General features: G+C 40.6%; 2 protein-coding genes across 6 annotated transcripts in view; one reads left to right on the top strand and one right to left on the bottom strand.

Moving 5' to 3' along the window:
* Positions 1–6796, top strand: part of si:dkey-172j4.3 (diacylglycerol kinase delta) — an 89832-nt gene extending 83036 nt beyond the window's left edge. For all 4 annotated transcript variants that reach the window (XM_031726940.2, XM_039610058.1, XM_039610060.1 and 1 more), the window contains 3 exons: positions 378–491; positions 680–794; positions 2846–6796. In XM_031726940.2, the coding sequence (XP_031582800.1) occupies positions 378–491; positions 680–794; positions 2846–2898 (282 nt within the window). In that variant the 3' untranslated portion in view covers positions 2899–6796. The remainder of the gene's footprint in view (positions 1–377; positions 492–679; positions 795–2845) is intronic.
* Positions 6797–8118: 1322 nt separating this feature from the next.
* Positions 8119–19167, bottom strand: zgc:92429 (uncharacterized protein LOC445063 homolog). 2 transcript variants are annotated; one of them, XM_031726945.2, is made up of 12 exons: positions 18910–19167; positions 18586–18822; positions 17979–18028; positions 17836–17892; positions 16540–16694; positions 16175–16278; positions 14311–14363; positions 11866–11936; positions 11276–11378; positions 10689–10808; positions 9403–9465; positions 8119–8956 (listed from the first exon to the last, which is right to left on the bottom strand). In XM_031726945.2, exons 2-12 carry the CDS (start codon positions 18647–18649, stop codon positions 8522–8524), a joined length of 1275 nt encoding a protein of 424 aa, XP_031582805.1. In that variant the 5' UTR covers positions 18650–18822; positions 18910–19167; the 3' UTR covers positions 8119–8521. The 2 variants fall into 2 exon arrangements, with proteins under 2 accessions (XP_031582805.1, XP_039463870.1); XM_039607936.1 differs by having other exon boundaries at positions 18586–19167.
* Positions 19168–20757: the final 1590 nt, after the last annotated feature.

The raw sequence follows: 20757 nt of genomic DNA, 5'->3' as shown, positions 1-20757 counted from the left end.
AAACACATTTTTAGTTAATAAACAGGGTTTAACTTTCACTTCCTTTAACACTGAATGGTGAACCACAGGTAGTGATTTTACTTCCGTAAACTTCTTTTGATGAGAGAGATGAAATGAAGTGAACATGTGATGATTACACAGATAGGTAGTGCAGAAAATATTAGCAAGATATACAAAATATTTTTCCTTTTTAAGAAATTCAAAGTAACCACTGTTGACACATTAACAGGTGTTTATGCATTTGTGAATCAGAAGGGGTCAAAAACGTGCATCGAGACAGAACAGGTGTTGACTTTTTACCGACTTTCAGAGGGTTAAATGTCAAATGTCCCATTCTGATTATAATTGAACTCTTCTTCACCTTCTCTCTGTCTCAGTCTGAGTCTCCAGAGCGAGAGGAGCTTCGCTTGACTTTGAACAGCCTCAGCGCCGAGCTTCACAAGCTGGATGACATCCACTGGATCTGCCCGCTCATGCAGTGCACCGAGGAGGTGGGATGGGATGCAGTGTTTGTTTGTGTCAGAGAGAAGCCGTGGCATTATCGCAGACTAACAACCAGCAAAGTGCCACAGTGTCACTTCTGTTGCTCAGTAGCAGCCCATCTGCCTTCACTGACGACTTTCACATATCAAAATATCCCTCACTGTGTACCCATCAATCTCTTTGCTCGTATTTTTAGGACTCGGTGAGGAGCAGCACTAAGAGCAGCAGCAGTATGAAGCTTAAGATCATACCTAAGGGGAAGAAGGAGAGAGAGAAGCTCCACAAGCAGAAGTCCAACAGTTCTCTCTCAGGTAAAAGATCTCAGCATGTCAGCATGCTAACAGTTAAACTAGTTTGTTGACCACAGCAGGAACAAATTTATTGTGATCGTGTCCAAACGTTTCGCAGTCTTGTTGCCTTTGAAATGGTTGCTTTGAAGACTGGGAGCACTCGCAGCCAGTTGTAGTCTTCGAAGCAACTTTGCTCTGTCAAGACTTGTGCGTCAACACATCAATAAGATGCTGATTAACTATAATAAATCAGCAAAACCTGTTGCCATCTCCAGAAATTCACATTAACTACTTGCGTTGAGAGTTCAGAACCTCATAAATTTAAAAGACATTTAGAAATTTCTAAAGAGTCACAAATAGTGACGCAGTTGCTTCAGGACGGCAATGTAAATGCAAAATGGCACAGTCAGTTGGGAACCAGTCAGTCGTACTCCCTATTGCAAAAATAGATGGCAGTTATTTGCAAATCTTGGCCAATCTGTCTGAGAGTGACTGCAGTCAGTCGGAGATCGGAGACAGGTTGCCTCCCACCACAACTTGAGCAATAGCCTTGTGCTTGAGTGTTCGCCCAGACGAGGTTGTCAGTTGCAACTCTTGACATCTGTCATTGTCAGCAAAAATATTGAAAGCAATCATTGGGCAACCACCAGAATTTTAAATTTATTTTTTTTCCCCCCAAAGTCGCAGAGACTTTACCGTCCTATTTTCACTGTAGTGTGACCGAGCCATTAGCTGTGTTTGTTCATTTCTTTGGGATGTGGGTTACAGCAATACAATGACCAAGGTGTTGTCTAGACCAGGTCAGCAACCTTCAACATCAAATGAGTCATTTTAGCCCCTGCTGTCCAACAATGAGAGAAAAAGGAGCCGGCGGGCGGCCAGGGGGAGGTTTCATCTTGGAGCCGAAAGTATCGACCTGAGAAACCTCTGGCCTAAGATTAAATGAAACTTTCTGAAATTAAACTGACTGAAAAAGCTCTCAGTGTGCTGTGCAGCAACACTTATGCGTTCCTGTCCTTTGTCAAGGACAAACTACAATTCTACTGAAGTTTTGTAATCAGAATACCTTATTAATCCCTAGGGAAATTATGGATTATGTAGTACTTCTTGGTTATAGTAAAAGAAAACAAATGCACATATTAATAGTCATGATAGTCATGAAAAAAAAAAAATCTTTTCCTTGAACTTTAAATACTGAAAGGGAAGGTTAAGTTTGTGTCAACATGCATTTTGTTGACCAAAAGCTCTTTTTCTGTCTTCTTGGGTTTAGCAAAACTAAACAGTGACTGACCTCAGGCTTTTAAACCTAGTAAGGAAAAACACAAAATGAATCATCTTTTATCTCTATTATCTTTTCATAATCAGTGATTTGATCCTGTCCTGATTTGATCTCCTCATTATAAATTGGCTGGTGTTAATACAAACTAGAACAACGCAAGCACGTCCACACCAAATAAAAATTGATGCATGCAGTATAGGAGTGAACAGGTCCTGTCCTGTGAGGATGATTTGAAAGACGGATACGTTTTTGGGGTTTTTGGTGCAATAAATGGAAGCGTTAATCGTTTTTTTCTTCACTTGGTATCTGTCATGTATATAAGTCACAGTGCCCACCATGGAACTATAAAAATGACCCTTTCACGAGGAGAGGGTTCTGCATGTCTCCAGGACTTGGATCATTTTCTGGTGGATCGGTTACAGCTATACTGAGTCAGTCATGCCCATTTAGAGTTTTTCTTTTGTTTGTTTGTTTGCAGTGGTTACTCCCGCTGGGCAAACCATTTAATTGATTTTAATCACATAATCAAACTCTGGAAACAGACCACAAAGGATCAAGTTTGCCAAACAAACAGCAGCTAGCATTTTTCTTCAATTACACATCAGTGAGCAACAAAAAGAGAGGCGGGGGATGCTGTCATTGTTCAAGGTCCTGTTGTCCTTAACAGCAATTTACTCCAAGAACTGAAGGAAGAGGCTTTAGTTGGTTTCAGCCTGCTTTTATTTTAAAAACACCCAGTTATTTGTCTTTTTAAGCAGGGGCAGGTTTTTATTGTTTTCTGTTTCTTCCACAGGAACCTGGGATATCAAAGGCGGGACCACTGAGGCAGATTCTTCAGGCAACTGAAGTCCTGCACGAGGTGCTTTATTACCGACCCCGTTACTCTAAAAACCAGGTGTGAGGAGCACCCCTCCTGCCCTTACCTCTAACCACAATGCCCAGTGGCTTGACAGAGGTGTTTCCTCCCAGTATAGGATTTATTTTATTTTTTACGTGGGTCGAGGGGGGGATTTTATTTTTCCTCCCTGTTTCTGTTGAATCTTTTCCAAAGGGCCCTGGCTTTGCATCGCATTGCTTCACCACTGGCGCTCTGCTTCTGGTTCGGTAGATGTGGCCAGCAGCGAATCAAACTGAAATCAAGGCAGGCGTGGAGCAACAACGTCCTTCCTCGCTTACGTTTTTTTTTTTTCCGTGACCAAGAAATGTGTTTACGTGGTGCTCTCCTTGCATGTTGAGTTCAGCCATATTATTTTATATGTACAATCATAAGTTGTTACAATCTTTTAACTTTAATTGTTTTATTTCTGAACTTCTTGAATCGCCTTTAGACGTTGATTAAGACTGAGTATTTATTCCGTGATGCTACTGCTATGAGAACTCCGACGCAACAAATCAACAAAATGAACAAACTGAAACATCTCGACCTTACCGTCTACTGAACTGGAGAATCTCTTATATGTTGCAAAAAAAATATACTGAGGAATGTACTTGTACTAACCTGTGAATAATGATGATGTTAAATGATAAATCGTATATGATTTTACAGAGGTTCTATTGTTGTGGTTCTAAAGTGGTTCTTAATAGGCTGTTGTGTGGCTTGTGTGGTCCGAGGCTATGCAGCCATGGTGCAAAACGAAAATAAAAACTTTACTGAGAGTCATTTCATCTGGCATTCAGCCCTGTGAAAAGATCTGACTGTGGGATTTTTAAAGTACACTCTTTTGGTTATTATCGAGGTCTAAAATGTGGCTTATGTGGGAGTTAAATATTTCTTCCCACTGTGCAGTTTTTCAGTTGTTCTGTGAACCACTATGAGGCACAGTACCAGATGAAGTGACTTGATAAGAGCAGATATTTTTGGTAGTGTCTGGTAAATGCGTTTACAGAAGGAGGAAGCATCAAGGATGCACACAAATAAAACATTACAGCTACTCAGTATATTACTAATACTTTGCCATATTCATGATTGTATATGTAATATAAGAGTCAGTGGATATTTGACTTTGCCTTGTTGTGGTTAAAAGCTATTATTATTATTATTGTTATTAACATTACAAAATGTATATCTATTTTTTTGTATATCTTATTTTCCCAATGGTAACCTGTGAAGCTGTTCTGGCTTTGCTGCTTCCCCCTTTGACAAACTCTTTGGCCACCATGCATATAATCAAGCCAATTACTATTGTTATGTGTGTCCCCGCATGCATACTTAGCCTTCCTTCGCCTCACAGTGGATATTGCCTCATGAAAATGATGTTTTGTTTTGTTTTTTAATTTAAGTTTTGGGTTTTTTTTGTGTGTTTGTTCAGACCAGCAACATTTGTGAATGTTACTTTTGTTTTAAGCCAGACTGGTTGGAGTTTAACTGAAAAGCAGGAGTTAGTTTAGCAAAAAAAAAAAAAAGACAAAACACTTACTTACATACTTACACCCTGCATATTGTAAATTTTGTCAAGCAATGTATCAATAGTGTATTATTTGAGTACCTAAATTGTTGTTCTGCTGTTTGGAAATCCCTGAAATCGAAAATTGTTCTTTTACAATACTCCAGAAATTTGTTAACCCGTTTACTGTTTCTTTTTCCTACTAGCCTAAAAGTGAAATACATGATCCATCAACACACACACAAAAAAGTTAATAATAAATATGAGGGAAAAGAGAATGGACAAATATGTTGGAATATCAGTTTTAAACCACCAAATACTCCTATCAATTACAGCATAAAAAATCCTATAATCATTTCAACCCACAAGTATTTCTGTGCAACTAGGAATTGCAGTAACATTCAAGCCGACTAGTCCAGTACATCTCTACAAGAGACCGTGGCAATGGATCCGATAATTGCTACTCAAACAGCACGTTCTTTGTTAAGCAATCAAATCTAACTTGTGGCAGGATTTGACATTTTCCGTCTTTTTTCAGAAGCAAAGCTAAATTTGTAAACAGCAATAATAATAAAACATCTCTCTTACCTAGCAAAAAAAATGAATTTCATAAAATGTCACAATTTTTACTACCAGGATGTAATAAAGAACATTCACTAGCTAACCTTTACCTAAGTTTTAATGCAAGTTTAGCTAACACTAGCTTAATCTTACAGTACAAGTTAGCTATACTTTTTTTTCTTTACACTCAAATTTTCACATTTATTGGGCTAAACTATACCATGAGACATAGTTACTGGCAAGTGTTTGATTGTCAGAATGTAAGAAGGAAGGAAGGAAGAAAATTAAAACAAAATGAAATGCTAGCTATTTCAAGCTAGCAATATGATGCAGTGGTTGTTAGATGTTTTTTCATATGAAGCCTACATATTCTTAATTTATAACTAAACTGCTTTGAAAACTAGAAAATGGACAAAAATGTACATTCACAATCTCACTTTGACTCAGGTCTGTTAAAATAAAGTTGTTTCTGCATCAGCTTTGCTTCATTTACACAGAAGTGCTCGGTTGTTGAGTTCGGACGTCATTTTCCACATTTATTAAACTCCTTTACCAGACAGAATAACTGTGAGGCGTTGTAGATGTAGGATTGTGCTACTGTATCCATAGTGTGCCAGCTTACGCTCTACACCTTAGAGGCTTTCGTGGTGTTGTGCCAAGTTTGTACTTTTGTGGGTTATGAGACATACAATAACGTGTGCGTGATTGAGCGATGGCGCTCACGTGCACTTGAGATGCAGGAGTTGTTGTATGTCATATATTTCAAAGTTTACTGTATTTTGCCTTGCACTTTATCAAGAGGTTAACTTGATTGGGGGGGTAATCACGTGTATGTGTGTGTGTGTGTGTGTGTACGCTAAGATTTCACGTGTTTACAGGGTTGTTTTTTTTTTTTTAATCGATGAATGAAATCTTTTTATTTATGAAAAATGTATACGGACATAAGTGTTTCGATAAAGTGTGATATATGTAACCAATCATAAAAAAATGATGAATATATGGAGATGTATACACAAATGTTTATTACATTCGTGGCTGTACAATTGCTCCAACAGCAGCTCAACACCATTTGACACCAATGTTATTCGTGACTGTGTCATTTTACCATCACAGCGATGTCATTTAAACATCCTTACCCCAATTGGTACGCTATCCCAAAGAAGAAGAAAAAAAAGAAAAAAGTTATACTAAATTTATTCTAACTTCAAACCAAAGTTATTTAAAATATAATCCAGTGTTATTTACAGACTACTAACACAAAGAAGTTGTTCAGCTTGTGTTGAGCCTTTTTTTTTTTTTGGTGAAATTTTTGTGTATAATTTTTGATTTGGTTTGTGTTGTGCTGAAAATTACCGCAAAGATGTTGGGGAACATAATATATGGAAGCCATTTTGGGACAAGTAATTGCTTATTTATTGCTCTTAATTAAATATCTCCTAGTTTTTTGTTTTTTCTTTTATAGCGTTTGTTTTTTAAACTTTTTTTCTGATGTCGCAAACTGAAACTCTTCCAAAGGAGTTACATGAAGCTGAAAAGAAAAATGCTAGCAAAGGAACTGAAATGAATCCACAGATTACAAACACTCTGCCATGTTTGTGCAACAGTATTCCATAGATGACATTTGTGAACGCACCCCTGATTCTGAACAGCCTATATATTGAGACAGTGCTGGAAGCCAGACTAGATGTTGCACGACCTTGTACGTTGCGAGGTGTTTTATTGTGTTATCATGTGCAGTTTGTAACAAAAACAAAGTCAGTGCAACCCTCTGGAGATTAAATGAATTATTGAAGTGTGAATCTTGTGTGTTGCTTTATTTAGTAACCGTGTGATTTGCGTTGCTCTTGTGCCTTCGAGTGTTTATTTTCCAGGTTAAGAAAAGTTCTCGGTGTGCTTTAATCAAAGTAGGTCACAACTAAAGGTAAAGACTTAAATAGTATTTTCACTATTATCTACCCACTTAAGCAGTGACACAGTACCTGAAAGTTGATTTTTCTGGCTGTATGTATATTTTTACACTTGATAAATGACTTTGATGTCTGTGCATAGTTAAAATTATCTTTTAGTTTTTGGAGGAGTTTCTTAATTTCTGTATTTTAGCATCTTTTTACAATAACATGCTTCTGTGGCACAAAGGATTGCGCTAATCGAGGTGTTGGTACCGTGATAGCACCGGGTTAGACCCCCGTTGGCCGTCACTACTTTAATTTTTCTTGTCATAGATTCAACACTGTACTCAAAACATTCCTTAGAAACATTTGGTCCATGATGGCATACACATAGCTTCTGCAGATTTATCCACTGCACATCTGGGATGTGAATCTCTCGTTCCACCACATCCCCAAGTTGCTCTATTTTATTAAGATCTGGATCTATGGAGGACATATCCCAATCCAAGTGAACAGTGAACTTATGTTTAAGAAACCAGTTTGAGATGACGTTAGCTTTGTGACATGATGTGCTACCCTGCTGGAACAAGTTCCAGAAGTTTTGGTCATAAAGGAATCGACATGGTCAACAACAAGACACAGGTAAGACTGTGGTGTTTAGATAATATCCTCTAATAGTACACCAACACCACAGCAGCTTGATACAAGCCAGGATAGAATGATGCTTTCTTGTTGTAGTAAAACTGGGGACTCATCAGATGAGGCAACATTTTTCTTATACTGTCCAATTTTAGCAAGCCGGCGTGAAATGTAGTTTCAGTTTCCTGCTCTTAGGTGACAGAAGTAACTCCGACTTCTGGGAAGTCTTCTGCTTCCCATCTGCTTCAAGATATGGGTGTTCAGAGATGCTCCTCTGCATACCTTGGTTTTGACCAGTGGTTATTCGAGCAGTCTGGCTGTTCTCCAACAAACTCTGGCATCAAGGAGGCATTTTCACTCAGAAAACTGCCGCTGATATTTTCTCATCTTGTTTACTAGCCACGCTTGCTCTAAACAATTAGCCCACATGCTGTATGTTCTTTGTTTGGCTGTAGTAAAGCCAGTCAGTGAGTAATACTGTGTAGGCTGCTCTCACAGATGTACAATAGGCTTATAATAATGAAAACAAAGTGTGGAAATACAATTTAAGCATGAGTCATAAACTAAAGGCTAGTCTGACCTAAACTGTTTTATTTACAGCACCAGTGGATAAGCTAATGATTCATTACAGGCTTTTGAAAAAATCATTAATCTTTCTGCTTAAAGCCCAGGGGACTTGTGATGGATATCAAGTCTTTATAACATTGATCCAGCTATTTATCTGTAATGAATGTAGCCAACAGTGGTGAAATGCTACCAGTCGGTACACATACAAAAAGAAACAACACCCCCAACACAAATCTAGAAGTAGAAACTGACATAGAAAACTTTATTTCTTCAGTTTTGTCTTTACATCATTCTCCATATCATGGTCATTTAAACACGTCTCATTGGGGTTTGTAGTTAATAATTATTATTTCAGAAATAAATATGTCCTATGTTATAAAAATCTCTTTTGATTTTCTATTTCTAAACCACAAAGAAATCTGCAGTTTCTCACTCTAGTTCTGGCATGTCTTCATATCCTTCCTCTTCCTCCTGCCTCCTCTGCTCTTCTAGCTTCTTCCTCTCCTCCTCCGCCTTCATCCGCTCCTCCAATGCCCTCTTCATCTCCTCCTCCACCTCCTTCCTCTTTAACTTCTGCCTCTCCTCCTCCTCGTTCTTCTTCTGATTTTCGTCCTTCTCGGCCTTTTTATTCTTGGGCGTGTCATAGGCCCACTCCTCGTCCGAGTCACTGATGTCGTCATCATCGATGTCCCAACTGGGCTGGTGCGACTCGTTGGATTCGATGAACGGGTCATCTGCGGGCTCAGGCTCAGGTTTGTAGTTCGGGTCCTCCAGTTTGCCCCAAGCCACTTGGTCGGCCTTGCGGAGGTTTATCTCCAGTTTAGATGGGACCATACTGACCGAGCTGTGCTTCACGTTGATCACCTGCAGGTAAGAGAAATTCAAACTTTGGATGGACAACATTCAAGTGCAATCTAGTTTAAATGTGTTCATCAGAAACGTGTGAACTGATAACTAATTAACCACCGCATATGCTAATGATTATGATCACGATTATATTTTTAAGAAACTCTAGTTGCAACTGAATTACTTATTTCTAAACTTCAGATTATGTTTAGGTGCTCACAGCACTCCACTGCTGAGGAAAGGTCCGTCTAGCGTAGTTAGTCGGACACAAAGTCTTCATCTTCCTCTTTCTCTCCTAAATACTTTTTTCCAACCACAGCCAGAAAAACCTGCCAAACAAGAGTCGGGTGCTTTGTGTGCCCACCATCCTCAAACCTCAGTTCATTCACTGATCTTTGAACATGAGCTCAAATGTACCAAGTGTAAGTGGGAAAGGTAATTCCCAGCAGACAGCAGATACTTACCCCCCAGAGGTGGAACTCTTTCTTGAAAATCTTATTGTTCTCAAACTGGATTTGACACGAGAGCTAAAGAGAGGACAGAAGACAGAGAAACGGTGTAGGTCGTACTGCATAAATCTTGAGTTAGACCTTGATTATTAGTCCTGGAACTAAAGTTAAAAATAGAACTTCTTAGCAAAATTAGTAAAAAGCTTGAAGAAGCTTGGCTTGTCTGTCCCTTTTCGATGGTTTCGACTTCCGTAATCAAAGGTAGAGTACAACCCTGTCCACATCTAACAGTTCAGTTATTGGACATCGCCTTTTTGCTCACAGTCGGTCAAAAATGCACATTTACACTACTCTCCCGAGAACCCCTTCGTAGTCACTTTGGTCACCCGCCTCAGAGCTGAGAGAAGCTTTTCGATAATGGTTATTTCACCCTATGTCGCCACATGTCGCTGAGTTTCATTGATTTTCGATGCTCTTTAATTGCTACGGTGCTGCTAATCTTTTTATTATTATTATTATTAACAAACTTAACTTCATGTATGTTCAGTATGACCTAAAACTAACGATTGAGCTCATAAAGTCGCCAGAAACGTGTTTTTGGAGGTCACAGAGTCGAGGGCTGCTATCCTGCAGGCTTCTCTATAATGTCAAGTCTATTTCAGTCAGTAGAGTTCACTTCACTCTAAAGAATTAGCACCAATGAACAGCCACTGTGCAGCATACAAGGACCAATCAAATTTCTTTTGCTAGCAATGAAGGACTTCAAGAAGTTGCAGCAACCAAGTTGTCATGTTGATGCTGAGGGTGGCTGTGTTCACTCGCAGACAGATTGGTGACAGTTTGCTGTGATTGTGGGTCAGTCTGTGTTAATGAGTGCAACTTTTCTATGACGCATCTCTTTGACTTATGGAAGTTAAAGCACTGATGAGCTTAAACTGTTGTGTAAAAGTAATTTAGTAAAACCTGTTACATAAATGCAGTCACTCTCTAATACACAACATATACATTGCCGTCTTATTGTGGTTAATAAATTAGCAACATGTGCATCATAGACCCTCTTAAAAATCATTACAATCTCAGAAAGGGTTGCAGGATTGTAATAAATGACTCATTTTTGCACCTCAACAGGAAGTTGAGCTAAATCTCATTAACGCCTGTTCCTGTGCTGAATCTTGATTTGTTAACAGTTAATAAAACCACAAATTATTGGAATAAGCTGCTTATTAATGAGGTTGTCTCTTTACAAAGTCATACTAGATCCAACCACATACGCTGTACACCGTCTGTTTTGTTACACTCACCACAGTCCGGTTGGCCTCTATGCTGGAAAACTCTGGGTTTGCATTCTTGGCGTAAATGGTTACGACGACGCTGTTGCCAGTCTGATGCCAGTCATAGCGACACGCCACCTTCTTCTTGTCCTGCAAACACACACGTGAACCCACACACACTGGTGAGCTGCACAGCCAGACTCTGCTGCGCGACCAAGGAGTGACTCGAAAGGCTGATAATCATAATTATCAAATCTAAATCAAAATAACCCAATGACAGAGAGAAACCTTATTCCTGTCCTGGTTTGAGTATTTGGATTGCTTTAGCTCTCTTCAAGGCCATTTGAATTTGTGGTAAACATGATTCGTTCGACTTGAAGTTTGACTTGTTTTTTGTCTGCTATCACAGATAAATCTTCCCACTCAAGTCTTTGTTTTATAGTGATCAAAAGGACGAATGAGTGAACCGTGCACGCAAAAATAGGTCACTTTAAAGCTTTTTTTGATGTTGTTGTCAGCCCTTGAGATCTGTTTTCCTTTTTCTCTGCAAACTTTGATCCGATCCCCGGTGTCCCACCAGCAGTTTCTCTAGTACATTCTCCAGGTGGTGCATGTACCTGCTTTGGGACCCAGCGGTGTTTCCCCATGGTGCAGCCTTTCTGGTCCAGGAAGGCGTTGAAGTCTGTTGTCTTGATGCAGCAGCAACTCCAGTACTTGTACCTAAACAACAACAAAAAAAGAAAATACAAAGAAATGGTCACAGTTTGTATGAAACAAGCCGTGTCATCCTGGAAACAACAACCCTACGTGATCCCCATGAAATGAGACTAATTCAGTTTTTGTTAGGAAAGCTGCCCAGCAGTAGGAAGCCCAGCGTTACACTTAATGTGATTTAAAAGCAGCGCTTGCAGTTTATTTACTCCTAAAATCTGTTTGTAATGTTGCAGATTTGCTTTAATTACCAATCTTTAATTAACTCTCTTATCTCGACACTTTTATGTTTCTTGCTTTGCGTGCACGGCCTTCAGTTTTGTTTTGTTTACGTCCCTCCTTTGTAGAAGTCAGCTAATTGTTGTTTTTGATACGAGCTATGCAAATAAAGAATGTAATTACGGTTTTGTTACAGCGGATTAGACTTGTTTTTGTTAAAAAATAATAATAAATTATCTCTGGTAAACAAGTGGCAGTGTAGAGTTTTTGTTCTTACCCCTCGTGGAAGACGGGAGCTCCAGGATGGTGGGTGCAGACCTCCATGTCGGTCTGTGGTCCTTGGTAGACCTAAACACAGAAACATAGCACACAATGTAAAGACCGTTGGATCAGTTGGGGGGACATTTGATAATTTTAAAGATTTAGGCATAAAAGATGATGTCTAATCTTAAGTTTTCTTCCATTTTTAAAAGAGTGATATCATATTTTCTGTCCAATAACCGGTGTTCAGCCATATTTAAGTAGAACGGCAAAGACCTTGAAGGGTGAAGTGAAAGGATAGCTCCCTTTTATGTCAGCACTGTTTGTTAAATCAGGTTCCTTATAAAGCAATTAAAGTTAAGGTCATCAGTTCATTCCTGAATCATAGTAACTTCATAAATAAACATCGATCCCATCCTCAGACTTTTGTTCCTGAAGTTCTTCCCATTAGAGTTCATTTCATCAACAACCTTTTTTGGTTTTTGGACGAAAACAGTATAGTGATACAAACAACAAAACGATGACTAAATAAAAGTGAGTACACAAGGAAATCTTTATCTGCCTTATGACAGTCAAAGTATGCGAGTAGTAGCTTCGATTTCTGCCCTTTCAGTGACGTCGTTGGCTCGATTTCAGCCAAGACTAATCTGTTGGTCCTCCATGGTATTTATAATATCTGTCTTCTCACATCTCGAGAATACTGATGATTTAGTGACTGTGCAGTTTTCTTTTAGTCCAACTATAGGTGACCATGAAGGAAATCAAACTGTCTTCTTTTCATGTTCTTAGATTTGAAGACATTATCCGATGATTTCATGATCACTTCTATATCGAAGGTCGCGCCATTGTAGTTTTCAGTTGTCAGGACTTTTTTTTTTTTTTAATTAACACTTATTAAATATTAAGTAAGGCTCTTTCTTTTTCCTTAAACTTGAATTGTCGCCTTTGTATGCGTTACTTGGTGGTTTCAGTATTTATACTTCTGTGCTTTTATATAAGGAGTTTCCAGTCCAGTAGCTTTCTTTCCAAGGTCCTTAGACTAACTTTACCTGGATGACTGAGAACCTACATAGAGATAGTGTGCTTTTATCATGTGATCAAACTGAATGTGAACATGAAAGCTTGGTGTGGTTCGTGAACTGTGATGTTTTACTGCATTTAAAAGGGTTAAAGTTCAAAAGGATGTGAAAACACAGAAGTGATGTGCGTGTCACCGCTCATTTCTCAGTTTCTCCACTCACTCCCTCCATCTTTGGCGACCGATGATGATGTTGCACTCTCAACCCTTGGGTAAACACTTTTGATCACAAGTCAAGTGGTGGAAGGTGACGGGTCTCCAAACACTTGCAGTCACGCTCAGAGAGATTGGTTAAGGTTTGCGAATAACTACCATCCAATTTATAAATGCAGACAGATCACCAGCATTTTGCCATCAGTCTGAGTCGTCTTTCTGCAGTAGGTGACTGGATTCAGCTGGCTGCCAACTGGTTATATTCCAGTTTACAGTCAAGACTGCCAAACACCAATGTCATCTGGCAGTTAAATCGCCATCCTGCAGCAGCTATTTACAAATTTGTGTTTCAGATCTGTGAGGTTCTGTCCACAGTCTGGATTCAAGTATGAATTTCTGTGTATGCAGATGGCAACAAATTAGCCATTTTCACTCATTTATCACAGTTAATTGCCTGATTATCACAAACAGGTTGCATGTAATTGCCAACTTGATAACTGATAACCAATTACAGACCGACTCCATCTTATTGCACTTTTATCATCGTCTTGACGCACAATTTATTTTCAAGCACAGTATGTATAGTTTTGTGCTTAGGAGTACTGTAGTAATCCCAGATATCCTCATATTTTTATACTGCAAAAGGAAAAAAACATAAAAGTAGGTAGAAGCCTTGCATTCACTAGTCCATCTAAAACTAAAAAGCAATCATTGGGCAAACAGCGCCTCTTATACCTGTAACATACTGTAGCCATAAGGAAGCAGCATTTTTCATAAAGTTCTAGTAAATATGAAAGTCAGTCACATGTTTGGAGGCTTTACTTTTGTGTATTTTCTCTACATTTGAGGAAACAAGGAGCTGCTACAGTTAGTACCAGCTGATATGTGTTGTTGTCTGCTTTGTGCACTAGATGGCGCCCTTAATAAACTTTACAGAGGCTGAAGCAGCAGATTGATGGACTGAACTCAAACCAAAGCACAGCAGTGAGGCTGCGTTACTGCCTGGGTGCATCTGAGGGGGCCGGGTCACGTTTTGGGTTGTTTCAACCATCCTATATATTACAAAGCTCCAACCCCACTCCACTATGTTGTGTAATAAAGGGTTAAGAAAACTGCCACATGTGTGTATTATGATGACTACTTTAGTGTGAATCTTTTAAAAGGGGTTAAGTCTCAGCTTTAAGCTCAGATTGAGGCATTAAATCACACAAATGACAAAGAGACACTCACTGTTTTGCATCCTGCGTTTTTGCAGCGGGTCCCACAAATAACAGCCTGACTCTCTGTTGGAAAAAACAAACACAGAGATAAGACACTAACAAGTCCAAGTTTTATAATAATTCTAACAGAGCAGTGAGACTGCACGCAGTTTTGACGTATTGATTTGTGCTGCACTGAGGTCAAACTATTCTCAGTGTGCTGACATTTTTTTCTCTCTTTTTCAGAAACGTCTCAATAAAACGGGAAGTGTGCAGCACATACTTAGAAAAAACTACACTCGGTGCTGCAGTCACATCCAATATGACGTGAAGCTTACACAGCTGCTGCTGAGGTGGTGGAGGGCGGTGAGAGACTGCATTCCTAATATTTTTTCATTGTATCACTCTGATCTGGAGTAAGACTGAGACACGTGCACTCCTGAATCCGCTCTCCAATAAACCCGCCTTACCGGCTCAATCTGACTTTAATTGAATCTGAAAAGTTCACTTTTCCCTGAATGAGAAACACCTGCTAGTGTAGCATCAATATTTCAAACTGTTTCCAATACACGTCGACTCTTCTTTCACTGTTATCGATTTGAGTGCAGCGCCTCGCTTACTTTGCCTCGTTTAAAGATTTACGCACCCGATTTCAGAAAAGTCTCAATGCAGAGCTGATTGTTTTGAAGAAAGTTTATTTAAGTGACTTTGAGGTTTTTCCCACACTAACATCTCTAGAGTTTAGAGAGAATGATGTGAAAGAGAAAATCCAGGGAAAAACAATTCACAGGGAGAAAATGTCTTGTTGACACCTGAGCAGAAAGATCAGTCGACTCAAATAACCACTCGTCACAACCAAACTACGCAGAAGAGCATCTCTGAACGCACAACACGCTGAACCTTGAAGCAGAAGACCACGCCAACTTTGTGATGCTGTCATATCAAAATGGACCAAAGTCTCTGAGAAAAGTTTCCAGCAGCTTGTTGAATCTGTTCCACGAAAAGTTAAAGAAGCTGTGAAGGCAACCCACTGATAACGAGATGTACCTAATAAAGTGACCAGTGAGTGTGTATGAAACATTTAAGTACTGACCCTCAGAAAAAGGTCAGACTTCAGACTGCTTATGGGTCTGTATGACATCAGTCAGCACAGACATCCCTAACATGGCTTCAGAAGCCCGCCCACCTCCCCGTTCAACCCTTCTGTTTGTGAAGGAGAACCAACCAGAAGGAGGTTGGCTCAAAGCAGGAAGCACAGGGATTATTTTGAACTGTGAATCATGCAAAGCTACTCTATCAGAGTTCAAAAAGTGATTAAAATGGAGCTGAAGTCTGTCGCTGTTTTTAAAGTTTAATTTCTCTTCTCCACCCCTAAAGAAACAACACTGTAAACCAGGGGTGGGGAACTCCAGGCCTCAAGGGCCGGTGTGACTCGGATCCGGCCTTCTCAGTTTACGTGGGCGGGTCTTTTGAAGACCCGCCCACACAGGACTAGCTCAGTAGGTAGAGTTGTTGCCCCATGAGCAACAAATCCACGGAACGGCTACCCTGAGGTACCCCTGAGCAAGGTACCATCCCTACACACTGCTCCCTGGGCACTGCACTGCTTCACTGGGTGAATGGGTTAAATGCAGAGGAGTAATTTCCCTACGGTGACTAACACATACACATTACACATTAGAAGGCCGGAAGTGCGAGGCTATGAAATGGGACAGTCTAGCCTTCAGATTCCAGGCCTGTGGAGAACTTCAAGATATGTTGAGGAGGTTAAATCAGCTGTGTTGGATCAAGAACACATCTAAACCCTGCAGGACACCGGCCTGTGAGGGCTGGAGTTGCCCAACCCTGAAGTAAACATTTGTTGTGATTCTTTTAAATGGTGAGCATTTGTGTACCTTTCTTCTCGTTCTCTCCTCTCTTGCTGATGTCCAGTTTCTCCAGCGCCTGAGCCAGCGACGCCGACACCTTGTGGGGAAGTTTGGTCATGGGCTCGTCTGAACTGTGCACACACACACGTTACAACAGAGAATTGAACACACACATACACAAGCATGAGCTTAACACAGAAGAGTTATGCAGTGAATTATTTATTCCAGCCACGCTTAGCCGACCTCATCGTGACCCCCGTGACCTCCCCCCCATGACTTCGCCGCACAGATAAAGCAAAGAGGGACAAACACACAATCTGACAAACTCCAGCGATCACACGTGCATCAGAAAAAGGAGGATGCTGATATAAATGAGAGCTGACTGCACACACCTGGGTCTCTCCTTCTGCAGCATCTCTGCAGATTTGGGGCCGTGATAGATTATCTCTCTGCCGTCGGCGTATTTAATCTCGCCCTTATCCGACGACACCTCGGGCCTCAGAGGCTCCTGGGGTTTCACGTCGCTGTGGCGCCCACGGGTACAGCCCTGCGTTCAAAACCACACGGGTCACTTCAGTCATGCTTTGGATGACGAAGCTCTGGATGCGATTTAAAGATGTATTAATTCTATTGGCCAGACTCTTTTTTTAAATAGTTATTTTCCAGCTTTTTAGTTATGAAATAACCATAATCTTGATTTCAGGTTAGTAAGTGGAAATTTCAGGATAACCACTTCATAATTTCAAGATAACCTGAAATTTTAACTTCTGCTAACGTCTTTTTCACTGGCAGAAACTCTAACTTAACTAACTTAACACATTAATCATCATTTTAGACTCATAATCTTGTTACCTTTTAAAATAATCCAGTAGATTTTCAAAATGTACTTTTTTTGCCCTTATAGGGCAGAAGTGATGATACTGATACAGAGTGTGTAAGTATTTAGTAACAGCTGAAAGAAAGTACACAATGTTTTTGTATCCATGTTTTTGTTTTTGAGACTTTTCATTGATCTTTAATGTGTGGAAGATTGTTTCTGTCACAAAAATGTAAAAAAAAAAAAAATCAGGTAATTTGAAAATTACCTGAAAATCTGAAATTTTAACTTGCGGGCAGACACGAGCTTCCATATGTTAAAGACCAATTAAATATATTGTGTACATGCAACTATAAATGTTCATTCTTGGATCTGTCTGGAAGAATTATTTGTGTATTTATTTTGTGTAATTATCTTTTTCAGTGGCTAAATCAACCTCCCATATTGGTTTTTACGTCTTTGCCTGCACTTTTCATCTTTAAATGCCACCTGCATGTTCTGGGCTGAAGATGAAACATGCTCATCCTGATAAATGGGCAGCAGCTTTTCAAAATAAAACAAACATAGATTTCCCGCTAATTAAGCCCTCACTCATCATTCAGAGCTAACCTCTCTGTCCTGCATGATTAAGCGTGTTTTAATGGCTGAAAAAGTATCATACTTCATTACAACACTGGGGTTTCAGTTGGTTTAAAATAAATGTTGGAAATGCCTGGCACTAACTCTCATTAGGTTTCACTCCACTGCTTTTGCTTCCACCTGATTAAACATTCATCAAAAGAGCTCCATGTTTTCTCCTAATTTATTCTCTTTTTTTGGTCATTTCACTATGACAAACACTTCTGGAGCCTGGACCCTGAGCTTGTGTTACCTTGATGGAGAGAAACTCAGAGAAGTCGGTCGTCCTTTTCCTACAGCAGGACCAGCCCTGGAGACACAAACAAACAAACAAACATGTGATTAGCATTGAGTTTTATTCTCCCACTCGAGTCAGCCTCTAAGAGGAGAGTTTACCTTCAGTGCATCGTGGAAGATGGGGACTCCCGGGTGGAAGAGGCAGGAATCTTTTAAAGTGGAGATAAAGACAACATGAGTCTGCATATAGACACTCACTGAGATCCCAGCTGCTCACAGGGTCACTGCAGTGTGGAGGTGCTGTGTGTCCCTTATAAGGAAGGAAGATGGCCGTCTCTCTCAGCCACGCCGTCTCAGACTAGACCGTCTCTCTAGCACGGACACAACTTCTATTTGATGTCACGCAAACCAGAGCGTGATCAGTCGGTCTGTCACAATCACAGGTTAATACCCACACGAGCACACTGTTCATGTTTTCTGCACACAATTTGAATTTGAATCGAGTCCAAAAACACTACATTAAAGTAAAACTATTCATGAGTACTCCCTTTCAAAATAAAAGTGCAGAGCTCCTTTTAACGGTGGCTGAAAATTTAGACATCATCATCATCATCATGAAGGAAATTCTGTTTCTTCAGAAACCTACAAGCGTCATCTCACACCCAGTCTTCTTCCACTTCAGCTCCAGGTCTTTGATAACAGGATCACCCAGAGTCGCTGTAACAGGTTTAAAGTAAAGGAGCAGACACATGCAGGAGGATCTTACCATCCTTGTTCTTGTCGGGGTCAAACTTCTGCCCACAGCCTTTGTTGTAGCACAGCAGAGCCATGTTGGCCTCGTGGACTGTGGTTTCTTCTTCACTCTACAGTCTGCACTCGTTCACTTGGGTTTAGATATGTTCCTCCACACCGGCCGCGTCTCCGGGTCTTAATGCCTCGGTCGGGTCTCCAGAAGTTTCTCCAGCCAGGCAGAAAGGAGAGATCCAGAAGGAGTCGTCGCCTTCTGGAGAAGTGAGAGAAATGGAGAGGGGGGTCTCTGTCTCTCTCTGGTTCAGGCCTGGCTGAATGAAAGATAAAAATAGCAGCTCACCTCCCTCCTACCCCCACGCCCCTCTCTCAATTTACAGCTGTCAAAACTTATCTGGGGGTGGGGGCTGACATTCCTCCCGGTGAGTGTCGGCTGTCACGAACAGGCCTGCCGCGGCCCGGCAGCCGCCACAATAGGACTGCCAACTCCTGGATTTGCTGTCACTCTGTGCTGCTGGATCCACAGCAGAGACGGCAAACCAGTGCTCGAGACGCTGAGAGACATTTTAATTCCACCCTGTGCTGAAACTTCCTCAGTGCTTTTAAGGTGATTGTGTGCCACGTGTGACTCTCAGTGACCGTTAATAACTGGTCTTCAGGGAAGATTGTCCACCACACTTTGGAGCCTGCCGAGCCTCAAACTCATGTGACACGAAGCCATAGGAAGGGAATACTTAATCCCAGTGTGTCCCAGCAACATGCCACTTCTTTTGTGTACATTTGTACCTCTACAAGACTACAAGACCACATAAAGCACAACAATTTAGGCGAACTGGGTTTTCTTTGTGTTTTTTTAATGTGCCAAAGCTATCAAGAGATGCCATCATGAATGGAAATGCAGAGGATTTACAATCAAGTGCAAACCACTGGTTACACTCAGGAACAGGAAGTCCAGACAGATGAAACCAAGATGAACTTGTTTCCAGTGCGCCACACCACCTGTCAAACATGGTGGAGGCGTTGTTACGGCATTGGCACATATGCGAGCCAGTAAAACCAGGTCTTGAGTAGTTAGTGACGATGAAGTCTCTGCACACCTCACTCAAGCAACTCCTGAGTTTCTCAAGATAAAGAAACAAAACTATTCCAAATCAGTCACCTGCTCTCAAACCAACAGAGCAGCTTTTTAGCTACTAACTGAAGGCAGAGAGACCCACAACCAACCAGCAGTTAAAGGTCTGTTAGAGCATCTCAGTAGGGGAAACGCAGCATCTGTTGATGCTCCCGAGTTTTAGAGTTCGGGCTGTGATTGATTGCAAAAGATTTTCATCCAACTATTAAAAACAATCCTTGTGTTTAAAATGAGTTTATTTGTACAATGACTTGAATTAAAGTCTGCACTTCAATCACATCCTGACTACAACAAACTGTCCTGATACTTATGGACCTAACTGCATCCGTGTGGCAGCACAGCCTGCTCTCCGACTCACATCTCCCTGAGAGGACAGTTAATTCAGCTCAGGCTAACACAGTGCAGGAAGGCATTTATTTATATGCCGGCTTTTTGTAGTTTGCTCCTAAAATATCTTTCATCCCGAGCACACTGAGACAAACTGCCAGCGACTCCAGGCGACAATAAATTATTCACTCAAGACAAAACACTGCTGTTTGTCAGGCACAGGACTTTTTAAGTGATTTATTTCCTACAAAGAATCAGGAAGAAGAAAAAAAAACCTGAAATATGACCCAGTGTATCAGCGGCGGCATCAGCGAGCAGCCCTCGATGTGATTGTGGAACAAATGTGTGCAAACGCTTTCATTATTCAGAGCTCAGCGGGAGTCGGGAGGTGGGAACACATTTCTAAATCCCTCGCTGTGGGAGCGTTGATATCATGGCAGACAATGGCGGAGCAAATCAGAGGCGTTTCACGCCAACATGTAGCAACAAGAAGAGATTAGAGGTATAGACTGTAATCAGACGTAAACAAAAAACAAGAAAACAGTAACTATAGGAACTGAGAGGAGCAGAGGCTGGAGGTTTCCCACGGTGTGGGGATCTTTTGAGGCTTTACTCAAGTTTGTTTGCATCTTTTCAGTGAGCTTTAAGCATAAACGTAGATTTACCAGAATAATTAAAGTGTTTATTGTCGTGAATATTGTAAATGACATTTATACCATGTGGTAAATGTTG

Source organism: Oreochromis aureus, linkage group 3, assembly GCF_013358895.1.
Source record: "Oreochromis aureus strain Israel breed Guangdong linkage group 3, ZZ_aureus, whole genome shotgun sequence".
NCBI lineage: Eukaryota > Metazoa > Chordata > Actinopteri > Cichliformes > Cichlidae > Oreochromis > Oreochromis aureus.
The sequence above is the reverse complement of the archived record's forward strand: the minus strand, read 5'-3'. Positions and strand labels throughout refer to the sequence as shown.